Source organism: Hemiscyllium ocellatum, chromosome 30 (genome assembly GCF_020745735.1).
Source record: "Hemiscyllium ocellatum isolate sHemOce1 chromosome 30, sHemOce1.pat.X.cur, whole genome shotgun sequence".
NCBI lineage: Eukaryota > Metazoa > Chordata > Chondrichthyes > Orectolobiformes > Hemiscylliidae > Hemiscyllium > Hemiscyllium ocellatum.
The window spans coordinates 40,015,390-40,030,769 of record NC_083430.1 but is presented as its reverse complement, the minus strand read 5'-3'; the positions used below and the strand labels follow the sequence as shown (position 1 = coordinate 40,030,769).

Here is a 15,380-nt window from a genome sequence, read left to right as displayed (position 1 = left end):
AATGAGGAAACTGGAGAAATCTGAGTTCATCCCTTGTGGCTGGAGGGTTCCCAGGCGGAAGATGAGGCGCTCTTCCTCCAACCGTCGTGTTGTTATGTTCTGGCGATGGAGGAGTCCAAGGACCTGCATGTCCTCGGTGGAGTGGGAGGGAGAGTTAAAGTGTTGAGCCACGGGATGGTTGGGTTGGTTGGTCCAGGCGTCCCAGAGGTGTTTCCTGAAGAGTTCTGCAAGCAGGCGCCCTGTCTCCCCAATATAGAGGAGGCCACATCGGGTGCAGTGGATGCATTAGATGATGTGTGTGGAGGTGCAGGTGAATTTGTGGCGGATATGGAAGGATCCCTTGGGGCCTTGGAGAGAAGTAAGGGAGGAGGTGTGGGCGCAAGTTTTGCATTTCCTGCGGTTGCAGGGGAAGGTGCCGGGAGTGGAGGTTGGGTTGGTGGGGGGTGTGGACCTGACGAGGGAGTCACGGATGGAGTGGTCTTTGCGGAACGCTGATAGGGGAGGGGAGGGAAATATATCCCTGGTAGTGGGGTCCGTTTGGAATTGGCGGAAATGACGGCGGATGATACGCTTTATACGGAGGTTGGTGGGGTGGTAGGTGAGAACCAGTGGGGTTCTGTCTTGGTGGCGGTTGGAGGGGCGGGGCTCAAGGGCGGAGGAGCGGGAAGTGGAGGAGATGCGGTGGAGGGCATCGTCGATCACGTCTGGGGGGAATCTGCGGTCCTTGAAGAAGGAGGCCACCTGGACTGTAAGGTATCGGAACTGGTCCTCCTGGGAGCAGACGCGGCGGAGACGAAGGAATTGGGAATATGGGATGGAGTTTTTACAGGGGGCAGGGTGGGAGGAGGTGTAGTCCAGGTAGCTGTGGGAGTCAGTCTGTTTATAGTAGATGTCTGTGTTGAGTCGGTCGCCCGAGATAGAAATGGAAAGGTCTAGGAAGGGAAGGGAGGAGTCTGAGACAGTCCAGGTGAATTTGAGGTCGGGATGGAAGGTGTTGGTAAAGTTGATGAACTGTTCAACCTCCTTGTGGGAGCACGAGGCAGCGCCGATACAGTCATCGATGTAGCGGAAGAAAAGGTGGGGGGTGGTGCCAGTGTAGTTGCGGAAGAGATAACTTCTCTTTCCAACCCTCCCACTTCCTCCAAACTAAAGGAGTTGCCATGGGCACCCGCGTGGGCCCCAGCTATGCCTGTCTCTGGAACTGTCTATCTTCCGCAACTACACTGGCACCACCTCCCACCTTTTCCTCCGCTACATCGATGACTGTATCGGCGCTGCCTCGTGCTCCCACGAGGAGGTTGAACAGTTCATCAACTTTACCAACACCTTCCATCCCGACCTCAAATTCACCTGGATTGTCTCAGACTCCTCCCTCCCCTTCCTAGACCTTTCCATTTCTATCTCGGGCGACCGACTCAACACAGACATCTACTATAAACCGACTGACTCCCACAGCTACCTGGACTACACCTCCTCCCACCCTGCCCCCTGTAAAAACTCCATCCCATATTCCCAATTCCTTCGTCTCCGCCGCATCTGCTCCCAGGAGGACCAGTTCCGATACCTTACAGTCCAGGTGGCCTCCTTCTTCAAGGACCGCAGATTCCCCCCAGATGTGATCGACGATGCCCTCCACCGCATCTCCTCCACTTCCTGCTCCTCCGCCCTTGAGCCCCGCCCCTCCAACCGCCACCAAGACAGAACCCCACTGGTTCTCACCTACCACCCCACCAACCTCCGTATACAGCGTATCATCCGCCGTCATTTCCGCCAACTCCAAACGGACCCCACCACCAGGGATATATTTCCCTCCCCTCCCCTATCAGCATTCCGCAAAGACCACTCCCTTCGTGACTCCCTCGTCAGGTCCACACCCCCCACCAACCCAACCTCCACTCCCGGCACCTTCCCCTGCAACCGCAGGAAATGCAAAACTTGCGCCCACACCTCCTCCCTTACTTCTCTCCAAGGCCCCAAGGGATCCTTCCATATCCGCCACAAATTCACCTGCACCTCCACCCACATCTATTGCATCCGCTGCACCCGATGTGGCCTCCTCTATATTGGGGAGACAGGGCGCCTGCTTGCAGAACTCTTCAGGGAACACCTCTGGGACGCCTGGACCAACCAACCCAACCACCCCGTGGCTCAACACTTTAACTCTCCCTCCCACTCCACCGAAGACATGCAGGTCCTTGGACTCCTCCATCGGCAGAACATAACAACACGACGGTTGGAGGAAGAGCGCCTCATCTTCCGCCTGGGAACCCTCCAGCCACAAGGGATGAACTCAGATTTTTCCAGTTCCCTCATTTCCCCTCCCCCCCCCACCTTGTCTCAGTCGATTCCCTAGAACTCAGCACCGCCCTCCTAACCTGCAATCCTCTTCCTGACCTCTCCGCCCCCACCCCACTCCGGCCTATCACCCTCACCTTGACCTCCTTCCACCTATCACATCTCCATCGCCCCTCCCCCAAGTTCCTCCTCCCTACCTTTTATCTTAGCCTGCCTGGCACCCTCTCCTCATTCCTGATGAAGGGCTCTGGCCCGAAACGTCGAATTTCCTGTTCCTTGGATGCTGCCTGACCTGCTGTGCTTTAACCAGCAACACATTTTCAGCTCTGATCTCCAGCATCTGCAGACCTCACTTTTTACTCAAATGTCTTAACTAATTCTGGCTTTTCACAGATTCACAGTCGCTACAAGGGAAAGAAGACTTCAAAGCACAAAAGGAATCTGGCAATTACTGGTGCAGTTACCTTATCTGTTATTGCTTCTCCTGTGATAGCTGCAGTCAGTGTAGGTAAGCTCTGAATTTCTGACTGGAGATTGGATCTCACAACAAACACAATATCCACAGAATGACTAACCTTCTGTTAAAATAAAGTTTACTGCCTTGGCTCAGTTTTCAAGTTGGAGGAGCAAGAATTCTGTTTTTTCAAGATTTTATTTGTTGTCTAATACTCTGATTGCATATACAGAACTCCTTGTCTGAACTATGGACCCATCAGCTCTAACAATGCTCATTTAATAAACCTCTTGGTTTTGTTTGGCTGTATCCAAACTCATCTTGACATTTAGGATCTCTTCACCCTCTTGAGGAATCTCATTGTCTTCCTCAAGTGTTTTTGCTGTTATTGATGGTGAGTGTCATTGTTACTGTGAGAGAAATAAGGGGCAACACCAATCCTTTCATTGCATGTTAGTCACAATCCATGATGGATCTTTGATCTGAATCTATATTTTTAAATGCAGTAATGCTAATCACTCCTACAAGCAATCTCAGTCTCACACTGTCCAACATCTAACTACACAATAGTATAACCCAGGCATTAACAATGGGATCCTTTGAGGCTGAAACTGAATCATGTGTCTCATATGCAATCCTAAATCTTTCATATAGTGGTTGTAAATACTAGTGAGACAAGGTCAGAAACAACTTGTTAATCTGCTTGATTATTCTGTATTGCTCTGCAGAAGGTAGACATAATTAAATCTCACCTTGGTTCAAATAACAAAAGGGCCATTTTTAAAAACAAGACAGACCCTTTGCCAAGACCATCTTTACTGGCAAGCTTGCTAAACTTCTTCAGGTGAGTTTTTTGATTGAGATCCAAGTCAATAAGTAGGTAACTTGCCCCTCGGCATGAAGTTCTCAAGGAACCAGCTGTCTCTGTTGCTGAAGGAATTCTCCTAACGTAAGTCTGGGCTGAATCAACTGACTATTGTCATTTTCATTTGAATTAGATGGCAAGCTGTAAAATTGGCTTTAGTAGAAATTCAATTCCTGCAGTCAATGGCCTTTTATTTTTGCATAAATCTTTTCTTTAAAGAGGTACAATAAAAAAATTGTTAACAGTGACCCTGCCTTACCCTGAAAAAACATTACAACTGGATATCTTAGCTGGTCAACTAATTTTTTGAAGATGTCTTATGAATGTTTCTCTGATACGAGTATTATTTAGGTGCCTACAGTAAATTAGTTTTCTTTTGTATAAATAATTAACGAGTAAAATCAGTGCTGCTGTAATTGGTTATAGTTGTTAATGCACATTTCAGAGGGATGGAACATTGGGAGCTGGCTGTATTGTTTGTTTCTCAGCAAAACATTACTAAGGTCAGGTCTGCTTTTCTCTAAGGAATTGGAGTTCCCATCATGTTGGCATATGTTTATGGCGTAGTCCCAGTATCACTTTGCCGTGGCGGTGGATGTGGAGTTAGTACAGCCAATGGAAAAGGAGTGAAAATTGAATTTGATGAAGATGATGGACCAATTACTGGTAACTATCAGACACAAATCTGAGAGTCACTTTAAAAGGGCTACATTAAGCATGCATTAGAAATTTATAGCTAATTGTATCCCAGGATACTTTGCAGTTCTATCAGAAGGGTATATTGTGTAAGTGTGTATTTTGCCACCGAGCTACGTATATGTCTTATTCCGTTTTGTAGACTATCTCCCGATCACTGGTGCATCCATTTGTTCACCCAGTGTATTTGCTTATTTACCTGAGGATGTGTATATGTTTGCTTACACATATGCTTGTATGTGCATATGTGTTTGTGTATCCAAAGCCTGTTTACCCACATATGTACATGTTTAGTCGCATCTTTTTCTATCTTATATAGACGTCTCTTCTCACCTGTATGTCTGTTTACATATAGCAAGTTCTCACTACTGTCTACACATGTACCTACCTGCAAAATCTGTAAATGTACTGAAAATGGAACCATGTATTGGAAATGACTGCAACAGGTGCACAGTAGAACAAATCTGATGCAGTAACAAAACAGTAATTGGAGAAACTCCACAGTTGTGGGAGCATCAGCAGAGAGAAAGCAGAGTCAACATTTCGGGTCCGGTGGTTTGTCTGATAGTATTCCCCAGCATTCCCATTTACAAGGGGCTGGATTTGATAGTGGCAGTAGGGAGGTCATGCCTGCTTGGGCGCACACATACACCTGAAATGACTGGGGAGATGCAGCAGGTCTGGCAGCATCTGTGGTGACAAAGCAGAGTTAATGTTTTGGCTCCACTGAACCCTCTGGACCTCTGCTTTGTCTCCATAGATGCTGCCAGACTGCTTAGGTTTTTCCAGCAACTTCTGGCTTTTTTTGTTTAGCAAGAAACACACATTTGCCTCCTTCAGGATGTCCCACTGGTTAACTGATCCTCACTTAAGGAGCCAATGGTGGGACCGCAAGGATGGAGAAGACGTCTGATGAGAGCTACTGGCCAAATGGAAGCTCCTGTGATTTGCTGTGTCATTCGGGAGGCTGTGGCTGGAGTGAGGGTTACCAGAGGATTGACCAGTGGGCTTGGGGAAGGGGCACATAGAACATAGAACAATACAGCACAGAACAGGCCCTTCGGCCCACGATGTTGTGCTGAACATCTATCCTAGATTAAGCACCCATCCATGTACCTATCCAATTGCTGCTTAAAGGTCGCCAATGATTCTGACTCTACCACTCCCACGGGCAGCGCATTCCATGCCCCCACCACTCTCTGGGTAAAGAACCCACCCCTGACATCTCCCCTATACCTTCCACCCTTCACCTTAAATTTATGTCCCCTTGTAACACTCTGTACCCGGGAAAAAAGTTTCTGACTGTCTACTCTATCTATTCCTCTGATCATCTTATAAACCTCTATCAAGTCACCCCTCATCCTTCGCCGTTCCAACGAGAAAAGGCCGAGAACTCTCAACCTATCCTCGTACGACCTATTCTCCATTCCAGGCAACATCCTGGTAAATCTTCTCTGCACCCTCTCCAAAGCTTCCACATCTTTCCTAAAGTGAGGCGACCAGAACTGCGCACAGTACTCCAAATGTGGCCTAACCAAAGTCCTGTACAGCTGCAACATCACCTCACGACTCTTGAATTCAATCCCTCTGCTAATGAACGCTAATACACCATAGGCCTTCTTACAAGCTCTATCCACCTGAGTGGCAACTTTCAAAGATCTATGCACATAGACCCCAAGATTCCTCTGTTCCTCCACCTGACTAAGAACCCTACCATTAACCCTTTATTCCGCATTCTTATTTGTTCTTCCAAAATGGACAACCTCACACTTGGCAGGATTGAACTCCATCTGCCACTCCTCAGCCCAGCTCTGCATCATATCTAAGTCCCTTTGCAGCCGACAACAGCCCTCCTCACTGTCCACAACTCCACCAATCTTCGTATCATCTGCAAATTTACTGACCCACCCTTCGACTCCCTCATCCAAGTCATTAATAAAAATTACAAACAGCAGAGGACCCAGAACTGATCCCTGCGGAACTCCACTGGTAACAGGGCTCCAGGATGAATATTTACCATCTACCACCACTCTCTGACTTCGACCGGTTAGCCAGTTTTCTATCCAATTGGCCAAATTTCCCTCTATCCCATGCCTCCTGACTCCACATAAGCCTACCATGGGGAACCTTATCAAATGCCTTACTAAAATCCATGTACACTACATCCACTGCTCTACCCTCATCCACATGCTTGGTTACCTCCTCGAAGAATTCAATAAGACTTGTAAGGCAAGACCTACCCTTCACAAATCCGTGCTGGCTGTCCCTAATCAAGCAGTGTCTTTCCAGATACTCATAAATCCTATCCCTCAGTACCCTTTCCATTACTTTGCCTACCACAGAAGTAAGACTAACTGGCCTGTAATTCCCGGGGTTATCCCTATTCCCTTTTTTGAACAGGGGCACAACATTCGCTACTCTCCAGTCCCCTGGTACCACCCCCGTTGACAGTGAAGACGAAAAGATCATTGCCAACGGTACTGCAATTTCCTCTCTTGCTTCCCACATAATCCTAGGATATATCCCGTCAGGCCCGGGGGACTTGTCTATCCTCAAGTTGTTCAAAATGTCCAACACATCTTCCTTCCTAACAAGTATCTCTTCTAGCTTACCAGTCCGTTTCACACTCTCCTCTTCAACAATACGGTCCCTCTCTTCCGTAAATACTGAAGAAAAGTACTCATTCAAGACCTCTCCTATCTCTTCCGACTCAATACACAATCTCCCACTACTGTCCTTGATTGGACCTACCCTCGTTCTCGTCATTCTCATGTTTCTCACATACGCATAAAATGCCTTGGGGTTATAGTGTACCTTGGCACAGGTACACTACGCCAGGCTTTAAGGTTTTGTTGAGGGGAGGTCATGAGAAGAGAGTCCGAAGGGAGCGACTGTGGTGACCTTTGATCAGGCACTTAGTGCCTTTTGAACAGGGGACTCTTCCGCCCCATTCCCCCATTGGAAGATCACTACTTGTTTTCCCTCTTGTGTATGGTGTGTCCTGCCATCTGAGAGGAGGTTATTAATTGCTGACTTAAAAGCTTCAGTTGACAGTGTGGTGGGTACCCATCCACAAATTGTCCTGCCCCAACTTGATTCTGGAGGAAGTGAGAATGTACCATTCCACCGAATTGAAGCCTCCACTGCGGCACCATGGCTCAGTGGTTAGCACTGCTGCTTCACAGCGCCAGGGACCTGGGTTCGATTCCAGCCTCAGGCGACTGTGTGGAGTTTGCACATTCTCCCCATGTGTGGGTGGGTTTCCACCGGGTGCTCCAGTTTCATCTCACAGTTCAAAGCTGTGCAGGTTAGCTGGATTGGCCAAAGTAAACTGCCCATAGTATTAAGGATGTGTAGGTTAGGTGCATTAGCCATGGGAAAAATGCACAGTTATAGGGATAGAGTCTGGTTGGGATTCTCTTCAGTTAGTTGCTGTGGACATGTTGGGCTGAATGGCCTGTTCTCTCACTGTAAGAATTCTGTGGTATTCTATTCTATGGGAAGAGGTCTTTTAAAAACTCAATCCCCCAATCGAGCCTGAACTTCAACTCAGAAATGTAATTTATTTTTTTTCAGAAACTACCTATTATTTCCATCCAATAAATGCCACTGTGAATTTGAAGTAAACTTATTAAATCCTGAGTTTGTAAAAAGGTGACAATTCTGTTTCAGAAAAATAATATAAATGGGAATTTAAATGTGTTAATTGTTTCAGATATTCACACAGGTTAAAATTTAACCTTGAGATTTAGTGGTATTTTATATTCCTGTAGGAGACAGATGACCAGTAAATGAACATTAAATAATCATGAGGAGAGTTTTTAACATTATTCTCTGATATGGGTCTGTCTTTATCTGTCTCTTCCACTCTCTCTGCCTTATCTTTATCTTTCTCTCTCCTCCTAATCTTTCTGTGATCTTTCAGTTGCTGATGCTTGGCATGCTCTGAAGAACCCCAGCATTGGAGAGAGTAGTGTCGAGGGATTGACCAGTGTTCTGAGTTCCAGTGGCAGCCCCTTAGATGGTGTGAGTGTAATGCAGAGCAACTACAGTGAGACTGCCAGCTTTGCAGCTTTATCAGGGGGCACGCTGACTGGAGGGGCACTGTCAGGGAGCAATGGACAGAACGGCAGGTAAATATTAACTCCATTTTTTTTCTGTAAAGGTGTTAAAGAAATAGGGGACAGGTGGAATTTAAATTCTGGAATATAACTATTGTTGCTTGCTGTAAAAGGGGGTAAAAAAGACACCTGGTTCACCAATGTGCTTTAGGGAAGGAAATCTGCCATCCCTACCCGGTCTGGTCTGTATGTGACTCCAGATCCACAGCAATGCAGTTGACTCCTGACTGCATCTAAATTAGAAAGGCGTGCCACTCCATATGAGGACAGTTAGGGACGATGACAAATGCCATCCTTGCCAGAAATGCCTACATCTCATTAAAGAATAAAAACATCCAATTAAGAGTGGAACAGAGCTTGGTTCTGACATTGTTGAAATTCACTCTGGAAAAGATGATCTCCTTTCTCTCTTGTATTGTTTTGAAGATACCGTGTGACAATGACAAAACAATTGCATACTTTAACACCTATGCCATCATGTGCATGTTGTATAAGATAAAAGACCCATGTCAAATTGCATCAATATTTTCATTTGTGCTACAATAGCAATAATCACATCCAAAGGATGATAAGTCTACAGCAAACTTCGGATGAACTTATCAATCTCATTGATTAAAAGTACAAAATACAAACCTGGCTTCTACTCTTGATTAAAGTGCAGAGCTTGCAATAAGGAGGGGAGGAAACTTTATATCAGTTCTTTCAATCTGGAATTAGTTACAATTAGTTAGTGACAAAGCTGAAGTATAAATCTTATTCTGCCATTATGAAATTTCATGTGCTACTTATCTATCATTTGGTAAGGTTGTGCATTAATTCAACTAAAGAGATGTTTTCAGTAGACCTATCTTTCTACAATACGTAGTAAGATTTACAGAACATAGGATAGACCGGACCTAATTATTTTGAGGAAGAGATTGCAGTATCAAATTGAAGATCTGGATTGAATAGACTAGGAAACTTGGGACAGTGAAGAATGTGGGGGAGTGGCTGCTATCGCTCATGATACAGTAATACATTCCCCTGTAAAACTGGGTATCCTTTGCTGAATACGATGAAGAAATGTGAGGGGAACTGTTTCAGGTTTGGAGTGCCATATTGAAGTGAGAACTTGATTTTGATAACAAACCCAAGTATGATGTTTTTCAATATGTTTCACAGGTTGGAGATTCAGACCGATATTAAAAAAGGCTACAGTTTGAATAAAGATTCCATCAGCCTTGGAGCAACCAGTGATAATGCCAGCACTAGGGCTATGGCAGGTTCAATCATCAGCTCGTACAATCCACATGACAGGTGAGATAAGAAACATGCCAGGCTGTTACAGAATGGATAACCAGTAAACTGCAACTTTTACTGAGGAAACCTCCAGCCAGTAACTATTAAAGTTTGGAAATTGCTTCATTCTTTAGATTTGATTAGATTGATCCACATATTCCCAAAGTAGGTCATATTCTAAATCTAATTTTAATTTCATGAAGGCAATACAGTTCATTTCTTTAACTTCAGCTTGTCACGAGGATTGTCAGAGCCTGGGAGCATGTTGTTTTCTAATCTTTCCAGTCATAGCTGGTCTGAGCTAGTTGAGGCTCAAGAATGATTGAAAATAAAAAGGGAGTTTATGCCAAAAGAAAATCCTTTATGCACAGTTCTTACATTTGCATTTTTTCACCCTCTTGTCTTGGAAGATCTTACTCTTCCATTTTTGTAAAGCTTTATATTTAATACTACCTTATTGATTAATCATTTCATTCAGAAAATAGCAACATCAAGCAACAAGTGCCAGGGATACCCAGCAGGTCAGGCAGCCCATGGGGAAAGTGAAACAGGTCTTGTTAGAACTGGAAAAAGTTAGACTTGGAACAGGTTTTGAGCAAGAACAGGAGCAGGAAAGAACAAACCAGAAATATCTAAGACCTAGTAGAAGGTAAGAATGATTAAATATCAAAATAGATGGTGCAAGGCAAAAGAGCATGGCAATGGGATGAGAGAAACAAAAGATGGTTTTGTGGAACTGTAAATGACATTGACAGTATTATTATTGTCAGCTGTTGGCCAAAGAAGTGGGAATTGTGGTTATGAGTGGAAATTTTTGAACTCATCATCAATTTCAGAAGGCTGCAAAGTATCTAAACAAGAAATTGGGCACTGTTCTCTCTGGGTTCTGTTCAACTTAATTAGAACACTACAGGAGGCAAAGTCAAATGGGGGAGAATTAAAAGAACAAGCACTTTGAAGCTTGGGATCATGATTGTGGACTGAATGAAGGTGCTGTACAAAGAAATCATGCAATCTGTCCCTAATATAGAAAAGCCTGCTCGTTATCAATGAATACCGTGTACCAGGCTGAAAGAACTAGAATCATCATCTAACATGATCATCTTCTGCCAAAAATCCACTGGATGCATAATTCCATTTAATATTGAAATTCTTCACTATTTGGGGAGCAGTTACGTTAGGAAGTTAAATCTGCAATAATTCAGCAGTCTCCAGGAAAGTCAAAGTGCTGTGCCTAAATTTGACTCTGACTTACATGTTTAGGAACTGTTTAAAGAATAAATTGGAAAAACTCTATTTTAACAATGTCTTTTCAAACATATTGTATCATCTTTAGAACAAAACTATTAAATGTTAGAGGCAACATGGACTTTTCCTTTTAAAGGCTGCAAAAGATGAGCCTAATTTCTCCCAGTCTTTTGGCGAAACATTTTTCACTGTGGTGGAGAAGTCTCTGTTTCACCCATTCACCAAGACTTGTCTGGTTGGTCTTCACTTCTGGTGATGAACCATGATAAAAGTAGAAGCACAGTTGGTTAGTTTGGTCCAATTTTAAAACTGAGCTGCAAGAGTAGGGTTATATCAGGGTCTGAAAAAGGTCACAGAAAATAATTAGGAATTAACTTATTCAAATCAAAGCAGAATGGCCACTTGTGATGAGGGAATGCATCATTTTCATTAGTTTGCATGATTATGCAGATTGAACAAAACTTCAGTTTTGGATTAAAAAACAGCTAATAATTCATCTCGTCTTCTATTCAGCATTCTGAACACAGCTGTAGGACTGCCTATAAATGAGATGGTAACTATGGCAAAATCTAAATATGTAATTGAGGGCTTCATGCTAAGCTAATTCATTTCTGTTTTCAATACAGGGAGTGCAATAATCTAGAAGTGCAAGTTGACATTGAAACCAAACCCAGCCACCTTTGTTTAACCAGTGGTAGCAGCATTGATGAATCACTTCATATCCACACTCAGTCAGTGGAGGGACTGTGCTGTGACGAGAAGGCCAACTCTTCCAATAGTGACCACAGAGACTGCATCACAAGTAAACCCTGCGATGTAACTCTTGCCCAACCAGAAAGCATAAGAAGTGATGAAGATAGCACAGACACTCAGTCAGATGATGTGCCTGACATTAGTTACGATGAATGTGATTCACCCAGTCCAGTGAATAGCAGCCAGTTGGAGATCGCTGCTTCAGATGTCAAGCTCTTAAATGATGAGAGTGTGGATGGTGATGTTGATGAACAAAAGGAATACGTGTTTGACAAAGATGGGCAGCCAACAGTGACTGTATACTACGTTTAAACTTACAACCCTCACATAATTCATCAACACACAACATGCACCTTACTTTTCAGCCTATGGAATTATATTGTATTTGATGTCTCAATATAATGTGCTTAAATGTACACAATTTCATTGCACAATCACATTTTTGATGTAGTAAATAAAGATTTTAATTATTTTTTGTGAAACCTGTTAGCACTTCCACTGTTACTTTTGCATGAATTTAAGCAGAACTGTTTCTTTCTCAGAATTCTTCTCCAGCAAAAGAAGTCTCAGTCCTACAGGGATGATGGACATTTCCAAATTGTTCTTGATCATCCCAAATGTGAAGTTTTGCTAGATGCTGGTTGATGTGGAGCCCTGCCCTTTCTGAGTTGTAAAACATGCATTCCAAACAAATAATTTTACAAGAATATACCAGTCACCACATTTAGGATCTGTGTGGGTTCTGACATGCAGGATGCCATGTCTCAATGTGGTTGCATACCAAATGAGTACAATGAAACTAGTCTTTTAATTTGGATTTTCAACTCTTACTTCAAGCTTTGTACGTACATCTAAAAAGATAGTGTTGTCAGTACAAAGTCAGTTGTACTGGTATAAACTGGTCTCAACTGCAAACATCCAGGCAGCTGTAGATTTTAGCTTTTTTTGAGGGGAACAAAACAGGAATACCTGTCTCAGAGAAACTGGAACAAATGGAAGTCTCATTGCGACTTGTTTTGATCCATGTCACTTTGTATTTTAGGATGGTTTAATAGTACCTCCCAGTTAGCATGGATTTCCAAACTCCACCCATTAAAATTCTTCATTCTGTTTGGGTGATTAGAGCAAGAAACCCTGTTTCGACTGAACGCGTTTGACAGTCCGAAAAATGTCTCAATGCCTGAAATGCCTTTTAACAACCTGGAATGTACTTGTGACTTTTTTTGCACTATAGTTTTCCAAGGACCACTCTACTGCTAGTGAGAGAGTGTAAGAGCCTAATGTACATACTTTAGTGGCTATCACAATTCAGAATATTCCAATTTAGCTATCTGGGCATTGATTGTCACACTACAATAATAACTTGACACTGATCAGGGCACCTTACTGTCTCAAATCAGCCTCTTCTATTTTAAATATGATTTCTGTTTGCATATATTTCATGGTGAATGTCATAAGGTTAAAAGATGAAATGGACAAAACCTATCAAATCTTTAATTTATAATGTTTTGAACCAAACTAAATTGTAATTGTATTTTTCTGATTTATTAAATGCTACAGTGGATATTACATTGCTTTAAATACGGTCTCCTTTAAAACCAAGAGAGAACTCTGTTCTAATGGAGTAGACAGCAGCAGTGCTTGCTGGAGTGTTTAACTAGTCCAGCTTTTTGTTTCCTCTGGGTTAATTTCACTTGGGAAGCAATAGTAATACTGGAATTGCTCTTAGCACCCCAAACTATCTCAAATCAGGCAGAATTCTCTCTTCTGAATGTTGTTAATTGACTCTTTCTAGAAAGTTTACATGTGTCGTTCTCAAATGAGTTCAGGGTGGGACAGCTTACTGAGTGCTGACATCTGAGTATGTAGGTTCACACCAGGAGCAACTTGACTAGGTCTGGTGTCTTGTGGAGCCACACTCTAGCAAGTCAGTGTCTCCAAGGTAGTGGGGAATAACATTGCAAAATACCTTTTTAGTGGAGTTTTATTTAATTATTCATGAACTGTCACTCCTTGCAAAACATGCACAGCTACAGGTTCTTCAACTCCCTGATCCTACCACAGTGCCACAAGCACATAATAACAGTGCAAGCAAGAATCTGTGATCAGAGCAGTTTTTTGTTATTTTAAAACTACCACTTTGTTATTGCTTAATGTAAATATGAAAAAAAATAAAGCAAATTGTCTGACTTTAATTCTTACACCTCATTGACTCGTTTTTATTCACCTTGTGCATCATTGCTCTGGCTGTTATGAAAGGGACTGAAGGATTGTGTTAACTGTTTGGAGTTAATCTTCGCTGTTGTTAAATTGCTGCAGGTGCAGTGTGGTAGATTCTCACATCACCATCCTATATCTAAATGAATACATTCATGTCATTTAATGAAAAGTGCAGCAAGATCCCACTGTTTCAGATAGCAAATGCAGATTCATAAACAAGCTGTAGACATCACTGAGTCTGAACGTGTTGTGCTCCAGTTAAATTCGATCTTTTAAAACAAGGATTGATCTGAATGTTTTTGATAGTGAGGGGAAGTAAGTAAATACTGGTAATGTACTGCTGATCATTGACCAAGACCCATTGGTGGAGAAGATATGTGGAATCTTCATTTTGTGGTCTGTTCTAAATCAAACAGGGAGAATGTTGCTTTTCTCTGTGGTCAGTGTTTGGAGTCCATAAAATAATCAATTGTATTATAGAATTGCTTAGGATTGAACACCAAAGGAGGCCACTGTATGTGTCAGCAACTACTGCAACAATGTGAAACAAATCTCACTACCATGGTTGTCACATTACCCCTGTATTGCTCTCCAGTTTAAATCTTTGATCTCAGAGGGGAATAATAATGATCTCTGCCACATCACATCAATGGCAAACATTTCATTTAGGAATATAGAGTCATAGAGCTATACAGCCTGGAAACAGACCCTTTAGTCCAACTTATGCATGTTGACCAGATATCCTAAATTAATTTAGTCCCATTTGCCAGCATTTGGCCCATATCCCTCAAAGCCCTTCCTATTCATACACCCATCCAGATGCCTTTTAAATGTTGTAATTATATCAAACTCCACCACTTCCTCTGGCAGCTCATTCCATAGGAGAAAGTGAGGACCACAGCAGCTGGAGAGTCAGAGTTGATAAAATGTGGAGCTGGAAAAGTACAGCAGGTCAGACAGCATCAAAGGAGCAAGGGAGTTGATTTTTTGGGCAGAACCCTCCCTCATATATGCACTGCCCTCTGTGTGAAAACATTGCCCCTTAGGACCCTTTTAAATCTTTCTCCTTCACTTTAAACCAATGCCCTTTAGTTTTGAACTCCTCCAACCACAGGAAAAGACCTTGTTTATTCACTATATACAGGCCCCTCAAAATTTTATAAACCCTATAGGTCAAATCCTGGCAACATCTTTATAAATCTTTCCTGAACCCTTTCAAGTTTCACAATATCCTTTCTTTAACAGGGAGACAAGATTTGCACACAGTATTCCAAAAGTGGCCTAACCAATCTCCTGTACAGGTGGAACATAACCTCCCAACTCCTATACTCTATGCATTGACCAACACAGGAGCACATACCACATGCCGCCTTCACTATCCTATCTACTTGCAACTCCACTTTCAAGGAGTTATGAACTTGCACTCCAAGGTCTCTGGTTCAACAACACT

General features: G+C 43.1%; 1 protein-coding gene across 3 annotated transcripts in view; it reads left to right on the top strand.

Moving 5' to 3' along the window:
• The window catches only part of rnf19b (ring finger protein 19B), a 48,659-nt gene extending 34,754 nt beyond the window's left edge, over nt 1-13,905 (top strand). For 2 of the 3 annotated variants that reach the window (XM_060847411.1, XM_060847410.1), the window contains exons 6-10: nt 2,689-2,803; nt 4,140-4,280; nt 8,236-8,443; nt 9,593-9,727; nt 11,584-13,905. In XM_060847411.1, coding sequence (XP_060703394.1) covers nt 2,689-2,803; nt 4,140-4,280; nt 8,236-8,443; nt 9,593-9,727; nt 11,584-12,022 — 1,038 coding nt within the window. In that variant the 3' untranslated portion in view covers nt 12,023-13,905. Of the gene's footprint in view, nt 1-2,688; nt 2,804-4,139; nt 4,281-8,235; nt 8,444-9,592; nt 9,732-11,583 lie in introns of those variants that run through there. The other variant, XM_060847412.1, reaches the window with a different exon arrangement.
• Nucleotides 13,906-15,380: the final 1,475 nt, after the last annotated feature.